A 17,615-nucleotide genomic window follows, 5' to 3' on the forward strand; every position below is an offset into this window, starting at 1 on the left:
AAAACTATCTATACTTAACACTGTTATTATTATTAATAATCTCACTCTTATATCTCTCGTTTTATCATTGTTTTTGTTTGTTTGTTTTTTTTTTTTGTATTATATTATTTGCACTTGAATTTTTTTGTCGGATAAAACAAGAATGGAAAAAAAAAAAATCACAAAAACACAGAGTAATATTTACACGAATGATTAGTCCAATCAATGATAAATCGCATGATGATAATGATGATAAATGTCAAATATTTTGCTGATTTGACATGATGACCAGAGCTCAGAGCTGATGCTTGACAAGCTGTATATGGTGTACCAAGAGTTAATAGAACCCAATTTGATGAGTGTGATGGTGTTGTCTCTCTACAGACAGCTCTACCTGCCATGTTTCTTAACTGACGAGCATCTGACTGTGATGCAGTATGTATCTGTCGTGATTCTCTAAGCCATCTACGAAGCCAGAGACTCAACCAAGCTATTTCACAGTCACACTCAAGGGGATTTCCTGACACTTGAAGACCACCTAGGGAATTTTTTTCAAGACACTTAAGTATCAATCATTTTTTTTTTTTTTTTTTTCTTTTTTTTTATTCTTTCATTTGTTATTATTAATTTAGTTTATATAATAAGATTTTATTATCTTAAACAATGTGTTGTTGATTTTTATTTTTTAACTTTTATAGTATTAAAAATTTTTATATTAAAAAATAAATTTATTGTATAATTTATGTTCATAATTATTATTCATAACATATTTCATGTATATTCATTATTAAATTAACAATATATAATATATAAGCAAAAAAAAAAAAGTAAATAAATTGTTAATTTTATTATAATTTAAAATGTCATATTGATTTTTGTATAATTTTAATTTTATAAAAATAATAAATTAATATTATGTTGTACAGTGGATAGAAAGTGGAAAGTATTTAAATTATATATTGGAAAGTATTTAAAATATTTTAGTTTAAATATCAACTTACCAGATACAAAATTAGTGCCAACAATTTCCCATGAAAGATTTCCATATATTGCAGATGGACTAAATTCTTTGATGTTATTATTTCGTAAATCAAGTGTTAATTGTGTTATACTTTTGGCAAGATGAAAGAATAAATCTGGTTGAAAATTTCGTACATGAGTATCTTTTATTCGTAGTATCAATTCACTACTACCCTCAAATGTTTTAAATGCATCGAGGTTTATAGCTTCAAGCTCTTGACCTGTTATTGTGAGTTCTCTCAAACGTCTTGTAAATGCATTGTGAATTTGATTCTTTAGTACTGGCTCAGTAACCTCAATCTCAACATTACTCAGTGGTAATCCGATTAGTATACTTTTAAGGTCAAAACCATCTGCTTGTGGCCAACTTTGGATACTTATATCTTTTAAATATCTTAATATTTTTAAGCAATTTTTACTTACATATTTTATACGAATTAATTTTCTAAGTACTAATTTTTGTAAACGTGGAAAACCAAAAAAACTTTCTTTATTTATTTCCTGTAAAATAGAAATAACATAAATTATTAAATAAATTTTTTTTAAAACTTTTTTTTTTCTATTTTTTTTTTTTTGCATATACAAGAGTTGAAAGAGAATTTTTCGCTTTTATAGCATTTTAAATTTGATGTTTTTAATATTTATTTTTTGTTCATACAAATTTTTATATTTAAACAAAAAATATTTGTATTATAAATATTTATAAATAAATTTTATTTTTCAATAGTAATAATAATTTATAAAAAATTCATAGAGTACAAAAATTTAATTACTTTTATAAATTAAAAAACAATAAAGCTTTTTTTTTTTTTAGAATTTTTTAATAAAAAATAAAAAAAATTAAATAATACTTATTGAAATTTTAGATGAAATTTCAAAGAGCTTTTGATTTACAACGATTACCGAACACTGAATAATGTGTCTCTACCAAACACTGGCTTTTTAATTTTTATTTTTACATGCCACATGTATCGTCCCTCGTTTTCCATTGAATCTCTAGTTATTATTTTTTTTTTATTTTCATAAAAAATTTAATTTAATCTTGATGAAATTTCAACACAATTGATTTACAAAAAAAAAAAAAAATAAATAAATAAACTATATACATAAGTCAATTGAAAACCCTCTTTCTCTCTCTTTTTTTCTCTGTCTTGCTCTATAGTATAAATTTTAAATTTAATATCAAGGATAATGCCAAAAGATAAAAATTTTATATATAAAAAAAAACATTTGTATCAAAAACTTTGTTCTATAAAATTACGTGATTTTATATTTTTTCTATTTAAAATTATATTGATCTCAATTTTTAAAACGATCAAAGTATGGTTTTTTTTTTTTTTTTTTCTATCTACATTGTCTATAAAAAAAAATTAAATTGTAAAATCAATTTTATTAGCATTAAATTTAAAAAGAAGAAAAATTTGTAATTTAAAATAATTGAATGATATACCTATATAAAATAAAAATCCATACATAAAAAAGTATAGATATATATTTAAATTTCTTGATAGTTTATAGTTTGATTTATGTTGATAAATTTTTTAAAATGAAAAGATTGCATCGATCTGTTGTATATAAAATATATATGTATAAAAGCATATTAAGTATTAAATGTACCTCAATGGGGTTACCAGATAAATGTAATTCACGAAGAAGATCCAATCTCACATCTGGTACGACAGCCAAAGAATTATTCACAAGTCTGAGTACCTTGAGATATCTAAGTACTTCAATGTTACTTGAATCCTCAATTGGATTGAATGATAAATCTAAAATATTTATATTGCTGACAGGTATAATTGGTACTTTTTTAAATCCACAATTTTCCATAAATAATTGACGTAACTCTGGTAAATAATGAAATAATTCTTTGGAATTTGATTGAAAATTATTATTTGATAAATTTAAACTTAACAATTTTGTCAATGACACAAATGAATTATCTGGTAATATTGTTAATTTATTATTTGCTAAATTAAGATATGTCAATTGTGATGTTGGAAATGTCGTTGAATCAATATGTTCAACAATATTATTAGCAATATCAAGATCACGAAGTGTATATCCAATTTCAATAAATGACATTGATGGTATAATACTTATAATATTATCACTTAAATCAAGTGATTCAACTCGGCTACCCTCAAATATATCTCTCGATAATGTACGTATACGATTTTTTGATAAATTTATTATTCTTAAATTAATCATATTACGAAATTGTTCATTAGCTAGCTGTGATAATAAATTACCACTTAAATCAAGTATCTGTAACATTGGTGTTCCATAAAACGCCTGTTTTCTCAATGTTTCCAAACGATTTTCACATAAATTTAACATTTCCAAATGTGCTAGAGCAAAAGTACCTGTTTTTTAAAAAATTAATACAATATTATTATTATTATTAATATGATAAACAAATAAATATATTTTAATTAATTAATAGAGTATAATAAATGAATAAATAATTAAAATGTATATTGTCATGTTTTATAAATTATGCTTTTAAATTGAACACGTTGGACTAATGATAAGCCATTCAAGTTTATTTATCAAATCCATTAAATTCATATGTATGTATGTGTAAAATAATATTCCATTGACGTATTTTTAACAAAAATAAAATATATATAAATATGTCAAAATTAAAGCTCGACTTGCATATTTAAAATTTAAAAAGGACAACAGATTGGCAAAGATCAAATGACCCGGAAATAATAAACTACCAATATGAAAAAATTTAATGATCCATAAACAAGGCAATTGTAAATTAGATATATATTATTTTTTTTTATTTTTTTTATTGTTGCAATTTATGAGAGCTTTATCAAGGATTTTTTGGACCGTAATAAAAAGGCTACACTTGAATCTGGAGTTGGCGCGAAAGAGAGGCTTTTTTAATAATTTTTTTTTTATTCTTTATTCTATGGGTATATAGCTCAAGGAATTAGTAAAGGTGTACTTGAGTGGCTTGAGTACTTCTGATGCGAGTATAAAGGAACTTGGCTTTGTGAAGCACTTTACAAAATAAAAATAATAATAGCAATAATGATAAAGAAGATGAAGAAGAAGAAGAAGAAGAAGAGATATGATTGCCATCATGAAAAAATAAAAAAGTATAATAATAATAAAAGAAAAGGTATGTGTTATTTCAACAGATAAAAAAAATATAAATTAATATTTAAAAAAAAAAATTAACTAAACTTACCAGAATGAAGAGCTGTGATAAAATTACCACGAAGATTTAAATTACGTAAATTAGGCATACCATAAAATATATTATTTTCCAATTGACTGATATTATTATATGCCAAATCAAGACTTGTTAAATTAAATAATTTATATTGATATTTAATAACTGATATAGAATTATATGAAGCATTCAATGAAAATTCCATTCCGCCAGTATCAACAATTGCATCAAAATCAAGTACAGTTAATGCATTAAATTCAATATGTAAAAATCTTAAACTTGTTAATCCATAAAATGCATATTTTTCAATAAATGATATTTGATTATAAGCCATTGATATTGTAACTAATTTTGTACAATTATAAATTGTTAGCTTATCAATTTTTAATATACGATTACCAGTCAAATCAATTGATCTTAATTCATTTAGATTAAAAAATATATCAACTGGTATTTCTTGAATGAAATTATAGCCAAATTTAATATCACGTAATTCACGATGTATATTATAATGAAATAATTTTGATGGTAATATTTGTAATCTATTTGATTCAATATTAATATAACGTAAATTATATAAATTATAAAATATATCATAATCAATATTATGAAAATTATTATTATCAATAACAAGCCATAATAATTTTTTTAATTTACTAAATGCAATTTTTGGATAATAATCATTTGTAAATGAAAAACTCATTTCAAGTACTTCAAGTGTATTTTCAATTCCATTAAATGCATTATCATCAATATCAATAAAATGATTAAATGACATACTCAATTCTCTTAAATGTTCAAGTTCTTTAAATGTATTAGCTTTTAATTTTGTTAACATATTATTACGTAATAATAATATTTCAATATTTTTCATATATTTAAAATCACTTGTATTTATTTCAGCAATTTTATTATATCCAAGATTTAAATGTATTATATTTTTACAATTTGATAGCAATAATACTGGTATTTTATTTAAATTATTTGTTGTTAATGATAAAGCACGTAAATTATTACCAAATGAATCAAAGGCATTATTTGTTATATTATTAATATTATTTTTGCCAAAATATATAAAGTTTATTTTATTCATTGTACTAATTGCACTTGGCAAAATGATTAGATCATTGTGCTCGAGACTCAAATATTCAAGTGTATTTTCTAGTCCGTGAAATGCACCATCCTCAATAATTCTAATGCCATTTGATGATAAATGTATTCTACGAGGTTTCAAATACTGAAATACACCAGCTGACAATACTCTTACTTTGTTACGTGATAAGTTCAAGACTCCTACATATTGAATTATCAAAGTATCGTTGTTGTTATTATTGTTTTGGTTGTTTGTATTTAATAATACAATTGATTCAATTATATTTTCCGAAACATCAATTAGCTCAATAAATGGATTTTTAAATATTGGTAATGTTAAATTTTTGATAAAATTACCACGTAAATATATTGCATTGATAAATGGCAAATTTCCAATACTCATTGGAAAATATTTGAGTAAATTTTTATTGAAACTTATTGTACGTATGTTTGATGGTAATGATGTTTCTGGTATATCTTGAATGTCATTGCCATCCATGTTGAGTAATACGAGATTTTCAAATTGGGACATAACACGAGGGATTTCAACGATGCAATTTTCACCAAAGAAACCGTTTGTCAGTGTCTTTGCGACGTGGCCCCAATCGCCATCTAGACTTGTTAGATGATTGCTGTAGTTGGTAGTGTTTATGCGGAAAAAAAAGGACAAAGAAACATAAAAAAAAGCTGAATGACAATACGAAATACCAATTGTTGAAAAAATAGAAAAAAATGAATAATAATAAATCACATTACTCCAAGAATTGACTCAATGCACGAAACAACTTTTTTTTTCGTTTTTTTTTTTTTTTTGCATGAGGCACCAGTTGTCGTTGAATGAAAAAAAAAAGCAGCTTTTTTGTGTAGTTCAATGCTTTTAATGTAAACTAAATGAAATCTCGAATTCTATTTATCATCAATTCGAATAAATAATTTTAATCAAATTGCCTTTCAATCAGTGAATGTCATGCATGCAGCAAAACGCAACATACATTTCAAGTTATAAAAAAAATATGCATTGAATATTTGCTATGATTATATAAATAAATTTTTAGTTTTTTTAAATCTTTAATTCAATTATTTATTACTTAATCGTTAAATGATAAATTTTCGATATTTTCAAAAGAATTATTTTACTAAATAAAAAAAGAAAAAAAAAATAGTCTGGAATCGTATGATAAAAGCTAAAAATTAAAAAAAAAAAAAAGGAATAACCAACGAGCCGCAAGCCGTACACATTGGAATCTCTTTTAATCCACACGTCGAGTGTCCAAAAATACGCCACAAAATGACTAAATTGTAAAAAAGAATTCAAAAGGTTTTTTTGTAAGCGAGTGAGATATAGAGATGGAGTAAAAATTGATAATAAAAAAATATATATGAAAAATAAAAAAAAAATAGAGATGTGAAAATGAGTGTATATAGAAAATAAAATAAAATACACGAATGCGTCACGTTTCTATGATCTCATACCTCTTTTCGACACATACTTCGTCATGAATATGCAGGACTGCACAAAATTGATAAAAAAAAAATAATATAAACCACCCTCCGCTAAACTCACGCACGACGAATGCATTGACTCAATTCCCGGATGAGTAAACTTATGTGTGTAAACCGCTACACATTTTTCAGATATTAAAAATAAAAAAGACAATAGAAATATTTTTATTTAATAATAAAATATAAATTTCAATTGCTCACCTATGCATATTCAGCCAAATCAACTTTTTTAGTCGTCTAAGCGCTTCAAAGGGCACAGCCTCCAGTGAGTTATAACTAAAATCGAGTGAACGCAAGCTGCTGGCTACGACTCTGCAAATGACAATTGTACCAGCCGAAAAAATAAAACCAAAAAAGACAATTTAGTGATGCTATACATTGGTTAAAAATAAGACAAAAAAAAAAACGAAATAAATATAAAAAGGATAGGTTAAAACAAAGGGAAAATAAAAAAAAAAAAAATGTTAAATCGAACATGGTCAAAGTATAGTGTTGCCACACAAAACTAAGCTAAGTAATGTCAAAGTCGTAATAAAAAAGGAAAAAAATTATACAGGAATATACACAAAAGAATATAGAGGCAACACAAAAAGACCGGTAATCGATGAAGACAATATCCGGTGGTGAAAAACTTAGCGAAGGGTTTTCAAATCAATGCCATCAGAAGAAAAAAAAAAATATATATATAAAGAAAAAGATTTTAAAAAGATTATTTTATTTTTTTAACTTAAAGTTTTTGGTAACAAGGATTGAAATAAAATAAAAGTAAAAAAAGAAAATCATAGAAAGAAAAAAAAATAAAAATAAATAAATAGTTAGAGGCCAGTAGAAAAACTCACACAAGAGACTTTTCACCGATACTAGAAAGACGATTGCTCATGAGGCCAAGGGTCTCAATACCCGAGAAACTCACTAGAGCATCATTCTCGAGGACTTGCATTCCCGAACTCACAATGTCCAGCTGTGCCACATTACTCACCGACACGTCTAAAGACAAATGAAAACAAAAAGCTCATAAATACGTGTGCAAGCTTTCAAATAAATACAATAATATTTTTAAAAAAAATAAAAAACATAATGAAAAATTTAATACAACAAATGTCAATAATTAAAAATAGATATATTAATAATAACATGAATTATTTAAAATTTAATCAATAACATAAATTACACATGACTTCAATTACTATTCAAATGTTGTATTTAAATTTTTAATAAATATATAATTTGTATAAATTATAAATTGTAATGTAAATAAATAATAATTAGTATGATCAATTAAAAATTAATTGAATATACTAAAACTAATTATTTCTATATGGTTTTTTTATTATTAATATTTAATTATTTTAATATTTAAAAAATTGAATGTTTATATAAGTTTAAATTTCATTTCGTCACTGTGTCTACTGTCTGTATGTATGTATGTCTCGTAAAATTCAATTAACCGCGTAAATAATGTAGTCAGAGTGTCCTCTCTGCATTACGGTTTGAGGATCCACTCAGAGTTTGTAAAATGTATATAGACATATATATATTATACTATCCAACAAGCTTATATACGAAAATAATTTTATCTCACAACCTTTGAATTTCAATTATGAATTGAAAATTTAACTCGATGTTACTTGAAATGTAAATAAATTTTCCATGACTTTTTTTTTTTTCATTCTTCTTTCAACGGTAACTTGCTTATTAAGAATTTATAAAAAATAATAATCATAATCATATTAATATAAATGAAAAAAAAAGATTTATAAAAGTGAGTTGTTATCTCAAAACTTTGTAGAATTTATTTCCATGCATGGAGACACTTTTTTATTATGTCGTCTATTTTTTTTATTTACTTGGATAAAATATTTTTAAGTAAAAAAAATTCAGTTTTTTTTTTTTTACTTGACATTTGTGTCCGGCTTTGTGATTAAGAATGAGTAAATAATTTTAATAAAATTTAAATATTAATGAAATATCTTAGATATATAAAATATGAAATTTAATCTGTTTGATGAATTTTTTTATCTTGGAGGAAAGATATTTATTAAAAGTGGGTTTTAATAAATTTTTCATTTTATTTATTAATTTTATTATATACTATTAAAATTCTTGGATTATTATATTTCAAAATCAAATTAATTGCATCGTCATCAATAATATCTCAATCAACCGTGAAATTCTTTAAGTAAAATACCACAACTGAGACACAAAAGTTCTAATTAATATTCGAGTTATTTAAGTTTATCAAATAATTTAATAGAAAATATTTTATTAAAAAAAAATCTATAACAAAGTTTATAAAATTATTCAACTTTTATAATGAAATTCTTTTGTTATTATTTGTTTTATTATAACAATCAATGAATAATATAAATCAATTTTAAAATAAATATTTTGTAATGAATTTTATTTTCATACTTTAATCAATGGAGATTTTAAAAATTGACTAATTTATTTTGCAAGTACTTTAATTAAAAAAAAAAAATACAATTTCCGGAATTATTCGACTTACATAATTAAATTAATTGTTTCATTCATAATTACTGAAAGATAATAAAAATAAATTTCAATTATTTATGATTCATCAAAATTAAAGCCCATTGTAAATTAAATTTTATTATTTTTATATTTATTGATTAAAATATTTATAATCAAATTTTAAAAATAAATTATTGTATAATAATTTTAATAAAAGGTATTTAAAAATACAAAGTAATTATTATTGTTTTTTTTTAATGGTCAAAAGCAAAAGCAAAAAAAAAATTCAATAATTAAATATTTAACAATTTCATTAATAGATTAAAAATATATATTTTTAATCGACTTTTAAAATACATCAAGTATTTTTAGAAAGCAAAAAGATTTTAAATTATTTACTTTGTCCAATCAAATTTTTAATAATTACTTTTATTTTTATATTTCAACGAAAAAAGACAATGAAAAGGGTAAAAATAAATTTGTAAAATAATTATATATTTTTAGAATTTAACAATGGAATTTAATTTTTAATTTTTCAATTCATAAATTTACAAGTTAATTGACGTCAATATATATATATGTATACACAATTTCCAAATTCTATGAAATGCTGACGAGAAGTTTTAGCAGTTTACTGCCAGGAAAATTTATCAGCACACTCGTCAACTCTTATTCTTGATGTTTTTATACACAACACAGGCACACTCATGCCAACACAAACACAAACATATTGTAATTATTAATTAACTCATATATTCAAATTTTTCAAATATAAATAAAGATAAATAAAAATGATAAAACTAATAATAGTAATAATAATTAACCCAAGCAAACAGAAAGAGAACGAGAGAGAGAGTATAATATAAATCGACAAATTGTAATTTCTCTAATATCACCTAGAAGTCAAGTGGGTGTACACATATTTCCACAAGCTAAAATAAACGATGTGGAAATTTGCGGAAATTAGATGAATATCAAAGTTTCACAAATTGAAAATTTTGTCGTTTGATATGTAATTACAATTGATATATATAAAATTTTCATTAAAATAAAAATAATTTTTAAATGATCAAAAATCTTTTGGATTAAATGACGAATATAAATTCAAGTATTATTTAACTTAAAAAATAATATTTATATTTATATACAGCAATAGATTTAAAGATGAAAATATAAGGTCATTGTGTGTGTGGTATGTATTTTTCATTCTCTTGTGAATTGCTTATTGTTTTCTATTGTACATTAGTGAAGCTAATAATGCTTTCTCACTCACCACATTCAGGATGAAAATAGGTATAAATTTCAAGGAAAATAGAGAGAGTATTCAGAGTTTATCTAGTCTCATAATATTTCCCTTGTCTTTTTCACACACTACTACAACTACTACCACTACTATTGGGACTATTGTGAATGAGACACTGAATCCCTACTGCTTTTGGTTTGCTTTAGCTTCTGTCTAGACTTTATATACTATATTATACTTCATTTTGTACACACAACAGTTGGCCAAGTCTCTATGTTTTAAACTTATGAATTTAACACTTGTCTAGGATACATATCAATTATCATCATTCTACATTATTATTTTATTTTCTATCAAAAACAGATTTAATTTATATATTTTTTTATTTTTAATCTCAACTACTCAAAACTTTTGACAGTTTAATATTTTTTTTCCATAAATTACTTTTACAAGAATATTATTTTAATTTTCATTAATATTAATTATTTTGTTGAAATAAAAAATTATTCAAATTTTTTTTTTTTTTAAATGAAAACATAACGCTCTTGTTTGGTTTTTTATTATTCATCAACTGCACTCTCATTAACTGGCATATTATGAAAATGAAATGTTGTATCAAAGTAAACGACGCTAAAAAAATTTTTTTTTTAATTTTTTTCCTAAATAAAACTTTGTCTTTTCTAACGAAATGCAAGTAGTTGTTCTAATTTCAAAGAATAAAAATAAAAATACACATATAATAATTAAAAACAATATTATTATGTTATATATATATATTTATTTTTTTATAAAACAGTGTATAGTTTGTTTGAAAAAAAAAAAAAAAAAAAAGCTGTAATGTTATTTACAAAACTAGATTTATTTAAAAAACTTTGAAACACGCAAATGTAGCTAGTGAAAATAACAAATCAGTAAATAGGCAAATGAAAACAAATGCCTCAATTGTCATTCGGAAGAGTTGTTTAATGTACAATTTGAATAGTTAGAACCTGACTAAAAAATAAAGGTAAGATAGTACACGGTATTTGCCGAGAGTATTAACGATAGTAGTTTTAGTCAACGTTTAGTCAGCCAATATTGATCCATGTAATTTTTGTAAAACGTGATGTATTAAAACTCGGATTATATTAATATTATTTATGATTATTATATGTGGAAAATAAACTAATATGATGAAATATGATATCTGTTTGGGTTTTATGTATCAAACAAATCAGTGGCTTGTATGCATATATGTTTATAGACACAGCTAAAGAAGAAATGACGAGATAAAATCAAGAGAGATAGAGGAAAATGGTGAGATACACAATTTGAAAAGTGATACGCTTCTTTGACGTGGTTTTCTCAGATACATCATATATCTATCTCATACCGGGATCATCAAAGAACCCGGGTAACGAAATTTTTTTTTTCATTTTTTTCTCTAAAATTTAGTATGAAATAATAAAAAAAAAAAAAGAATGAAAAATTGTTGCTTTACTGTATTTCAAGCTTTTATAATGTGAATTTTTATTTTATTTTTATTTTTATTTGTTTATCATTATTTAGTTTTACTTTTTTTGTTTGTCATTGTCATCATCCACGCATTGCAAAGATGAAATTAAAATGCGCATTAATTATTTTTAGTGTTTATTGTTTGCTTTGATTCATGAATAATTTTAAAGATACAACTTTGCACTTTTTTCGTTTATTTTTAATATATATTTTTCTTTGTCTTTCTTCATTGAATAAAAATATATTTTATCATTAAAAAAAAAATATTGTTATTTTTTATTTTAATTATTAAAAGACCATTGTGAATATAAAATTTAAAATCATGAATATGCAGTGATAATGGTTTTGTAAATGTTGTATAATATGAATAAAATTTTTTAAAGTTTTTTTTTTTTCAATAATTACATACCAGGAAAACGTGAGAATGGTACACCGAGGCAACTGATGTCCATTTGATTTGATTCACTATCATCCTGTATCCAACACAGGCACATACTGTTGAAGGCACATGGTATGCTGTATGATTTGAGTACTTGTACGTGACATTGTAAAAGAAACAGTAGAAAATAAAGTGGCTTGGTCGCCTCCATCTGATGCAAATGTCAACGTTCAACAATAGAGGAGCCCCTTGATACCTCAAAACGCCAAATCCACTGTACATGAAATGAAAGAAATAAAGAACAAAAACTAAGAAAAAATAAAAATACAATCTTCACAACTATAACATCAACTCAAAACTTGAAAATAAAATCAAAAAAAAAATTTTTTAACCCAAGACAAAGATGAATGTGCTGTGGTAAAGTATGAAACTTCGAAAAAAAAATTGGACTACAATAAAAAAAAAAAATTCAAATGTAAATAAAAGTTTGGTTTATCTTGTAAAGTGTAGAAAAAGTCTCTTAAAAAGTAATTCCCTGGTCAAACCCCTTCATCGTTATACCACCCTTGCCACCATATATATTTTGATCCCCTTTTGGTTTTCACTATGCTCGAACCCTATACACCACCTCGTTCACCAAGTGTTCCGTGTGTTCACGAGTTTATACGTTAACTCAAAAAAAAAAAAAAAAAAACTTTTTTTATTTTCAACCAACTTTTACCCCACCTTTTATCCCATCAGAACTCCATCTACGACAAGTGTATCTCATTTGCCCAGGCAAACTTTTCAAACGATTGAATAGATAATGTTTTGAACCCCCTTCTTCTTTTTTTCTTTTTATCTATTTTCAAAATACATACATTTATTATCTGTTGTTTTTTTTTTCCCATCATCAAAAACTACCACTTTTAAAACTTTGTAATAATAATTGAGAAAAACAAGTAGATGGATAGAATACAAAATGAGGTAAAACAATAATAAAAAAAAAAGGGTAAAAAACAAACTATACAACACAAAATAAAAAAAAAACTAAAAACATTCACAAACACATTTAAAAAAAAAAAAAAAAACACAATAAAATAAATGTGTTCACATGTTACAATTAAACACACCTCGATCTGTTGATCACATAGATTAATAATTGTTTATAATCCTTCTTTTTATTATTAATTTCTTTTGTTGATTTTTTTTTATTGCATTTTGTAAATTGACATTTTATCTGATGCAAAATGATGTGACACAACAATTAACCAGCATCACATTTTTTATTTGTATACGACAACAGATGACTTTATCAATTGATAAGCAAAACTGACGTGCCACAAAAGAAAAATAAAAAAAAAAAAAAAAAAACTAAACCAAAAAAATAAAAAAAGATACCATGCGTCAATTTTTTGACAGTGATATATATTTATAAACGAACAATATGTATGAACCGGCGGCTGGCCGGCTTAACTTTCCGACGGGATTTCATTGAGCTTTTTGGTTTTGATTTGATGATTTTCAATAAATCCAATTGTCACTTTTGAATATACTCTAAATATACTCTAAATATTTATTATTTATTTAAAAATATATTGTATTTTGTTTACAGCATGTTTTCAAAGTGACTATAACTTTTTATTTTTTCAGCTATCAATTGAGCTTTCAAACGGTATATATCGTTAATAAAAAAAAAGGTATAACATAAAAATAAAAACCGATAATAATATCAATAATACTAATATGTATTATTGAATGAATTTGAAAATGTGAAGTAATAAAATTATGGGCCGTATATATTACGATCCAGCCTGTATTAGATGCCGTAACACGCGGACGACTGAAGCAGTTGGTGGTAGATACTCGTGGAAAGCACAATATAGAACTTGGTGCAAGAGTGGAGTGGGCGTCACTAGGTATAAAGAAGGGGTAGTTGTTGGATGTTAGGGAGGTAGGTTGACTCTGCTCTACATATACATAAAAATATATATATATATTCGTATTCAAATATATATATTATAAATAGGAATGCAAAAAGATTAAAAGAGGATAAAATTAAAGCTCCAAAAAGATGGATATAAACCCTAATGTTATATACATTGCATGATTGTCATTGTCATCATTGTCGTCATCGTCGTCGTTGTGGCAGCCACCGTACCGTTAGCTATATCGACAATTGTTAAAGCACGCATGGGATCAAAGTGATAATATAAAAAAGAAAGCAAACAGCATGAGCATTGAGCATATCACAATAATGCAATTTGAAAGCACCAGTACCACCATCACCACCAGCAGCAGCAGCAGCAGTAGTAGAATCAAAAACAGTGTATGCTATGACGAAGGGATGGATCGAACTTGGCGCAGGTGCTAGACAAGTGCAACAAACGCAAGCGCAATCCCCACGCAGATTGTGTTATGGATCGCCACAAAATTGGGATAGGATTTATCGAAAGGGTTGAGCTTTCATGAATTTTCGAAGAACACAAATGCTCTCTCGCTCTTCAACTGTGCATAGTGCAGAATGAAACAGTGGCAGGATATTATATATATATACATATATACAAACAAACTAAAACCGGATGTAAATTTGAAATGAGCGCAGGTTGCTGAAAAACTATATATGGAAAAAGAAGAAAAATAATAGAAAAAAAATTGAAGAAGGACAAAAAAAAGTTTGTCAATGATGGGGTTGGTCATAGAGAAATCACAAGAGGATGAGATTTTGCTGGAGGACAATTTTTTGCTGCTTTTTTTTTATGGATTTACATTTATATATGTATATAGTGCATACATATAATTCTGATAATGTCCACTTTCGATCCATATGGCCGTGTCGTTTAACTACCGTTTGTGGCTAAACGAGGTGGGATGCGGCCACATTCGTATATACATATGAAATACACACACACATATATAGTGGACAGACAGACACGTTGTTATATGGTTGTTCGGTTGGTCGATCGATCGAATCTTACCCGCAATCAATCAAACCCGCGGGGATAAGGGGAATTAGTTTTGGATCGTTCATACAAGTGATTGGTTATCCCGTCGCTTTTCCGCAGGCTAACTTCACATTGTCTCTTTCTATACTTGACTCTGTTATTCTCATTTAATGTTATATCTCAGCTTTCTATATTTTTTTTATTTTCATTCATTTTTAGTTTTCCACCTTTTTAAACCAAACCATATTATACCTGCAGATATTTCTATGGTCCTGATAGCTTTTCTTCGATTTATATATATATAGAACACATGCATTTACTAATAAATGTGAATTTCTCTCGAGATTATACGAAGCGGAAAATTGGAAATTGCCAGATTCAACTGATGATTGTCTGAGGTCAGTTTGAAATGAATATATATTTTTATTTTTTTTCTTCATCTTTATGCTATATTCTTTTCATCTCTATACAATATGTAATTCTATTTTGTCAATGGTTTTTTTTTTTTTTTCTTTCATTTTATATATTGATGATGTATCATAGATAGGTATATAAGACAAGTGTTCAATTATTTTTTAACAAGTACGCAAGTGATAAAATATATTGATAATTCTCCTGAGGCAATAAGACGAGGTTAAAATGAAAAATAATTCTGGTTACATATTTATTATGTATTTATTATTATAAAATAAAGTTTTAACAGATTAAAAATATTATTATTTAGATTGTTGGATAAAGACAACACATCACATTTTATGATAAATTACCGCTTAAACATTATAATAATTTCATCATCATAAATCATGATACATTTGTTTATAACCCTCAGTGTAAATATGCATCAGGATTTTAACGATTAAACACGAATCCTGATATATGAAAAAATAATATTATATAACCTCTATAAATAAATAAATAATAATTATGTAGCTTAAAACTTTTGTGAAACATAAAACATATTTAATTACAACTGTACCAGCTTTTACCTCTTATTACTTTAATGATTAGCTGATGACGATGATGATGATGATGATGATGATGATGATGATGATGATGATGATGATGATGATGATAATAATTAGTTTCTCGGATTTACAAAGACCCAATATAATTACTAGATTCATGTCCTCTATTCTCACCCGATGAACAAGCAATCATGTCAATCGATCGATGAATAAATCTAATATTTGCATTGCCTAGGGCAACATCCGGCAACAACGAGTACGATCGTTATATACTGACGACCAAATGATTGGACATATATATAGACAAGAAATATAGCCATGAAAAGTTATCACTGATCAAAATCTACAACAAACTGATAGCGACAATTTCCTCGTATATCGATATCATAACATCTGTCCTCAAAATATATACACATAACTATACACACTCATCACTTTTGTGTTTATAAAACATAATTGCTTCATTGACTCGAAATTTAAATACACCCAATATTTATATTTATCTATAAAATCAGTTTTTTTTTTTTTTAAATATAATAACTTGAATTTTAACAAATTTAATTAAATCAAACAATTTTTAAAGCTCAATTTTTTTTTTTTTTAAAGCTTTCTCTGTCTCTTTCTCTTTCACTGTTTTACTTCCGGAAGAATAAAATTTTGTATTTATATATATATTATTATTCAATTTCCGGTTCGAAGAAAAATGTTGATATATATTTTTCAATTTCTACCTTCAATACAAATGATCATTTTTTTATTTTTTTTTTCACCAATATATAACTTGTGATTATATTTATATATAGCAATGGCAAATAGGAAAGCAAACTTGATGTTGATATATAATATAAAAAATTTATATTAAATTTTATACAATATAATAATAATAATAATTGAAAAAGTTTTTTTTTTTTTTTTTTAATTTTATTTTCTAAAAAATATAAACACAATTCACAATAGTAACATTTCTATTGTTTTCATTGAAAATATTAAAAATTCTATTTGTATAAATATTCGTAAACACAATGAAGAAAAAAAAATAAATATTGCAGTATAAATATTCAATTATTCAGTGCATATTTGTTTTGAAAAAAAATCTGTACAATTAAAAAAATATTAATACGTTCAAAGCAAATAATCAGAAATAATATCCATGATATTTAATCAGTATTCATTAATGGTTTGTTAATAATAAATGAACAATAATAGAATGTGAATTAATATATATTTGTTACTGACAAAAAGCCAATATAATAATTATGGAAAATTTCAATGAAATCAGTGAAATGACCCATAAGGTTTCAATGGATTAAACAGGATTTGAGTGTACCCAGAGAGAGATTTAAGTTAATTT

General features: G+C 24.9%; 1 protein-coding gene across 1 annotated transcript; it reads right to left on the minus strand.

The window, feature by feature from the left end:
- Positions 1 to 113: 113 nt before the first annotated feature.
- Positions 114 to 14,199, minus strand: LOC122858204 (chaoptin-like). Its single transcript, XM_044160943.1, has 8 exons — positions 13,488 to 14,199; positions 12,406 to 12,649; positions 7,627 to 7,774; positions 6,989 to 7,099; positions 4,208 to 5,916; positions 2,617 to 3,365; positions 981 to 1,500; positions 114 to 517 (listed from the first exon to the last, which is right to left on the minus strand). Exons 2-8 carry the CDS (start codon positions 12,584 to 12,586, stop codon positions 159 to 161), a joined length of 3,777 nt encoding a protein of 1,258 aa, XP_044016878.1. The 5' UTR covers positions 12,587 to 12,649; positions 13,488 to 14,199; the 3' UTR covers positions 114 to 158.
- Between the last annotated feature and the right edge of the window lie 3,416 nt (positions 14,200 to 17,615).

This window comes from Aphidius gifuensis, linkage group LG5, assembly GCF_014905175.1.
Source record: "Aphidius gifuensis isolate YNYX2018 linkage group LG5, ASM1490517v1, whole genome shotgun sequence".
Classification (NCBI taxonomy): Eukaryota; Metazoa; Arthropoda; class Insecta; order Hymenoptera; family Braconidae; genus Aphidius; species Aphidius gifuensis.

Coding starts and splice junctions, on each gene's coding strand:
- LOC122858204 (XM_044160943.1), bottom strand. CDS start 12,586: ATGGAGGCGACCAAGCCACTTTATTTTCTACTGTTTCTTTTACAATGT. Junction 7,100..7,626: donor ATCGGTGAAAAGTCTCTTGT/GTGAGTTTTTCT, acceptor TGTCATTTGCAG/AGTCGTAGCCAGCAGCTTGC. Junction 3,366..4,207: donor TATCACAGCTCTTCATTCTG/GTAAGTTTAGTT, acceptor TTTAAAAAACAG/GTACTTTTGCTCTAGCACAT.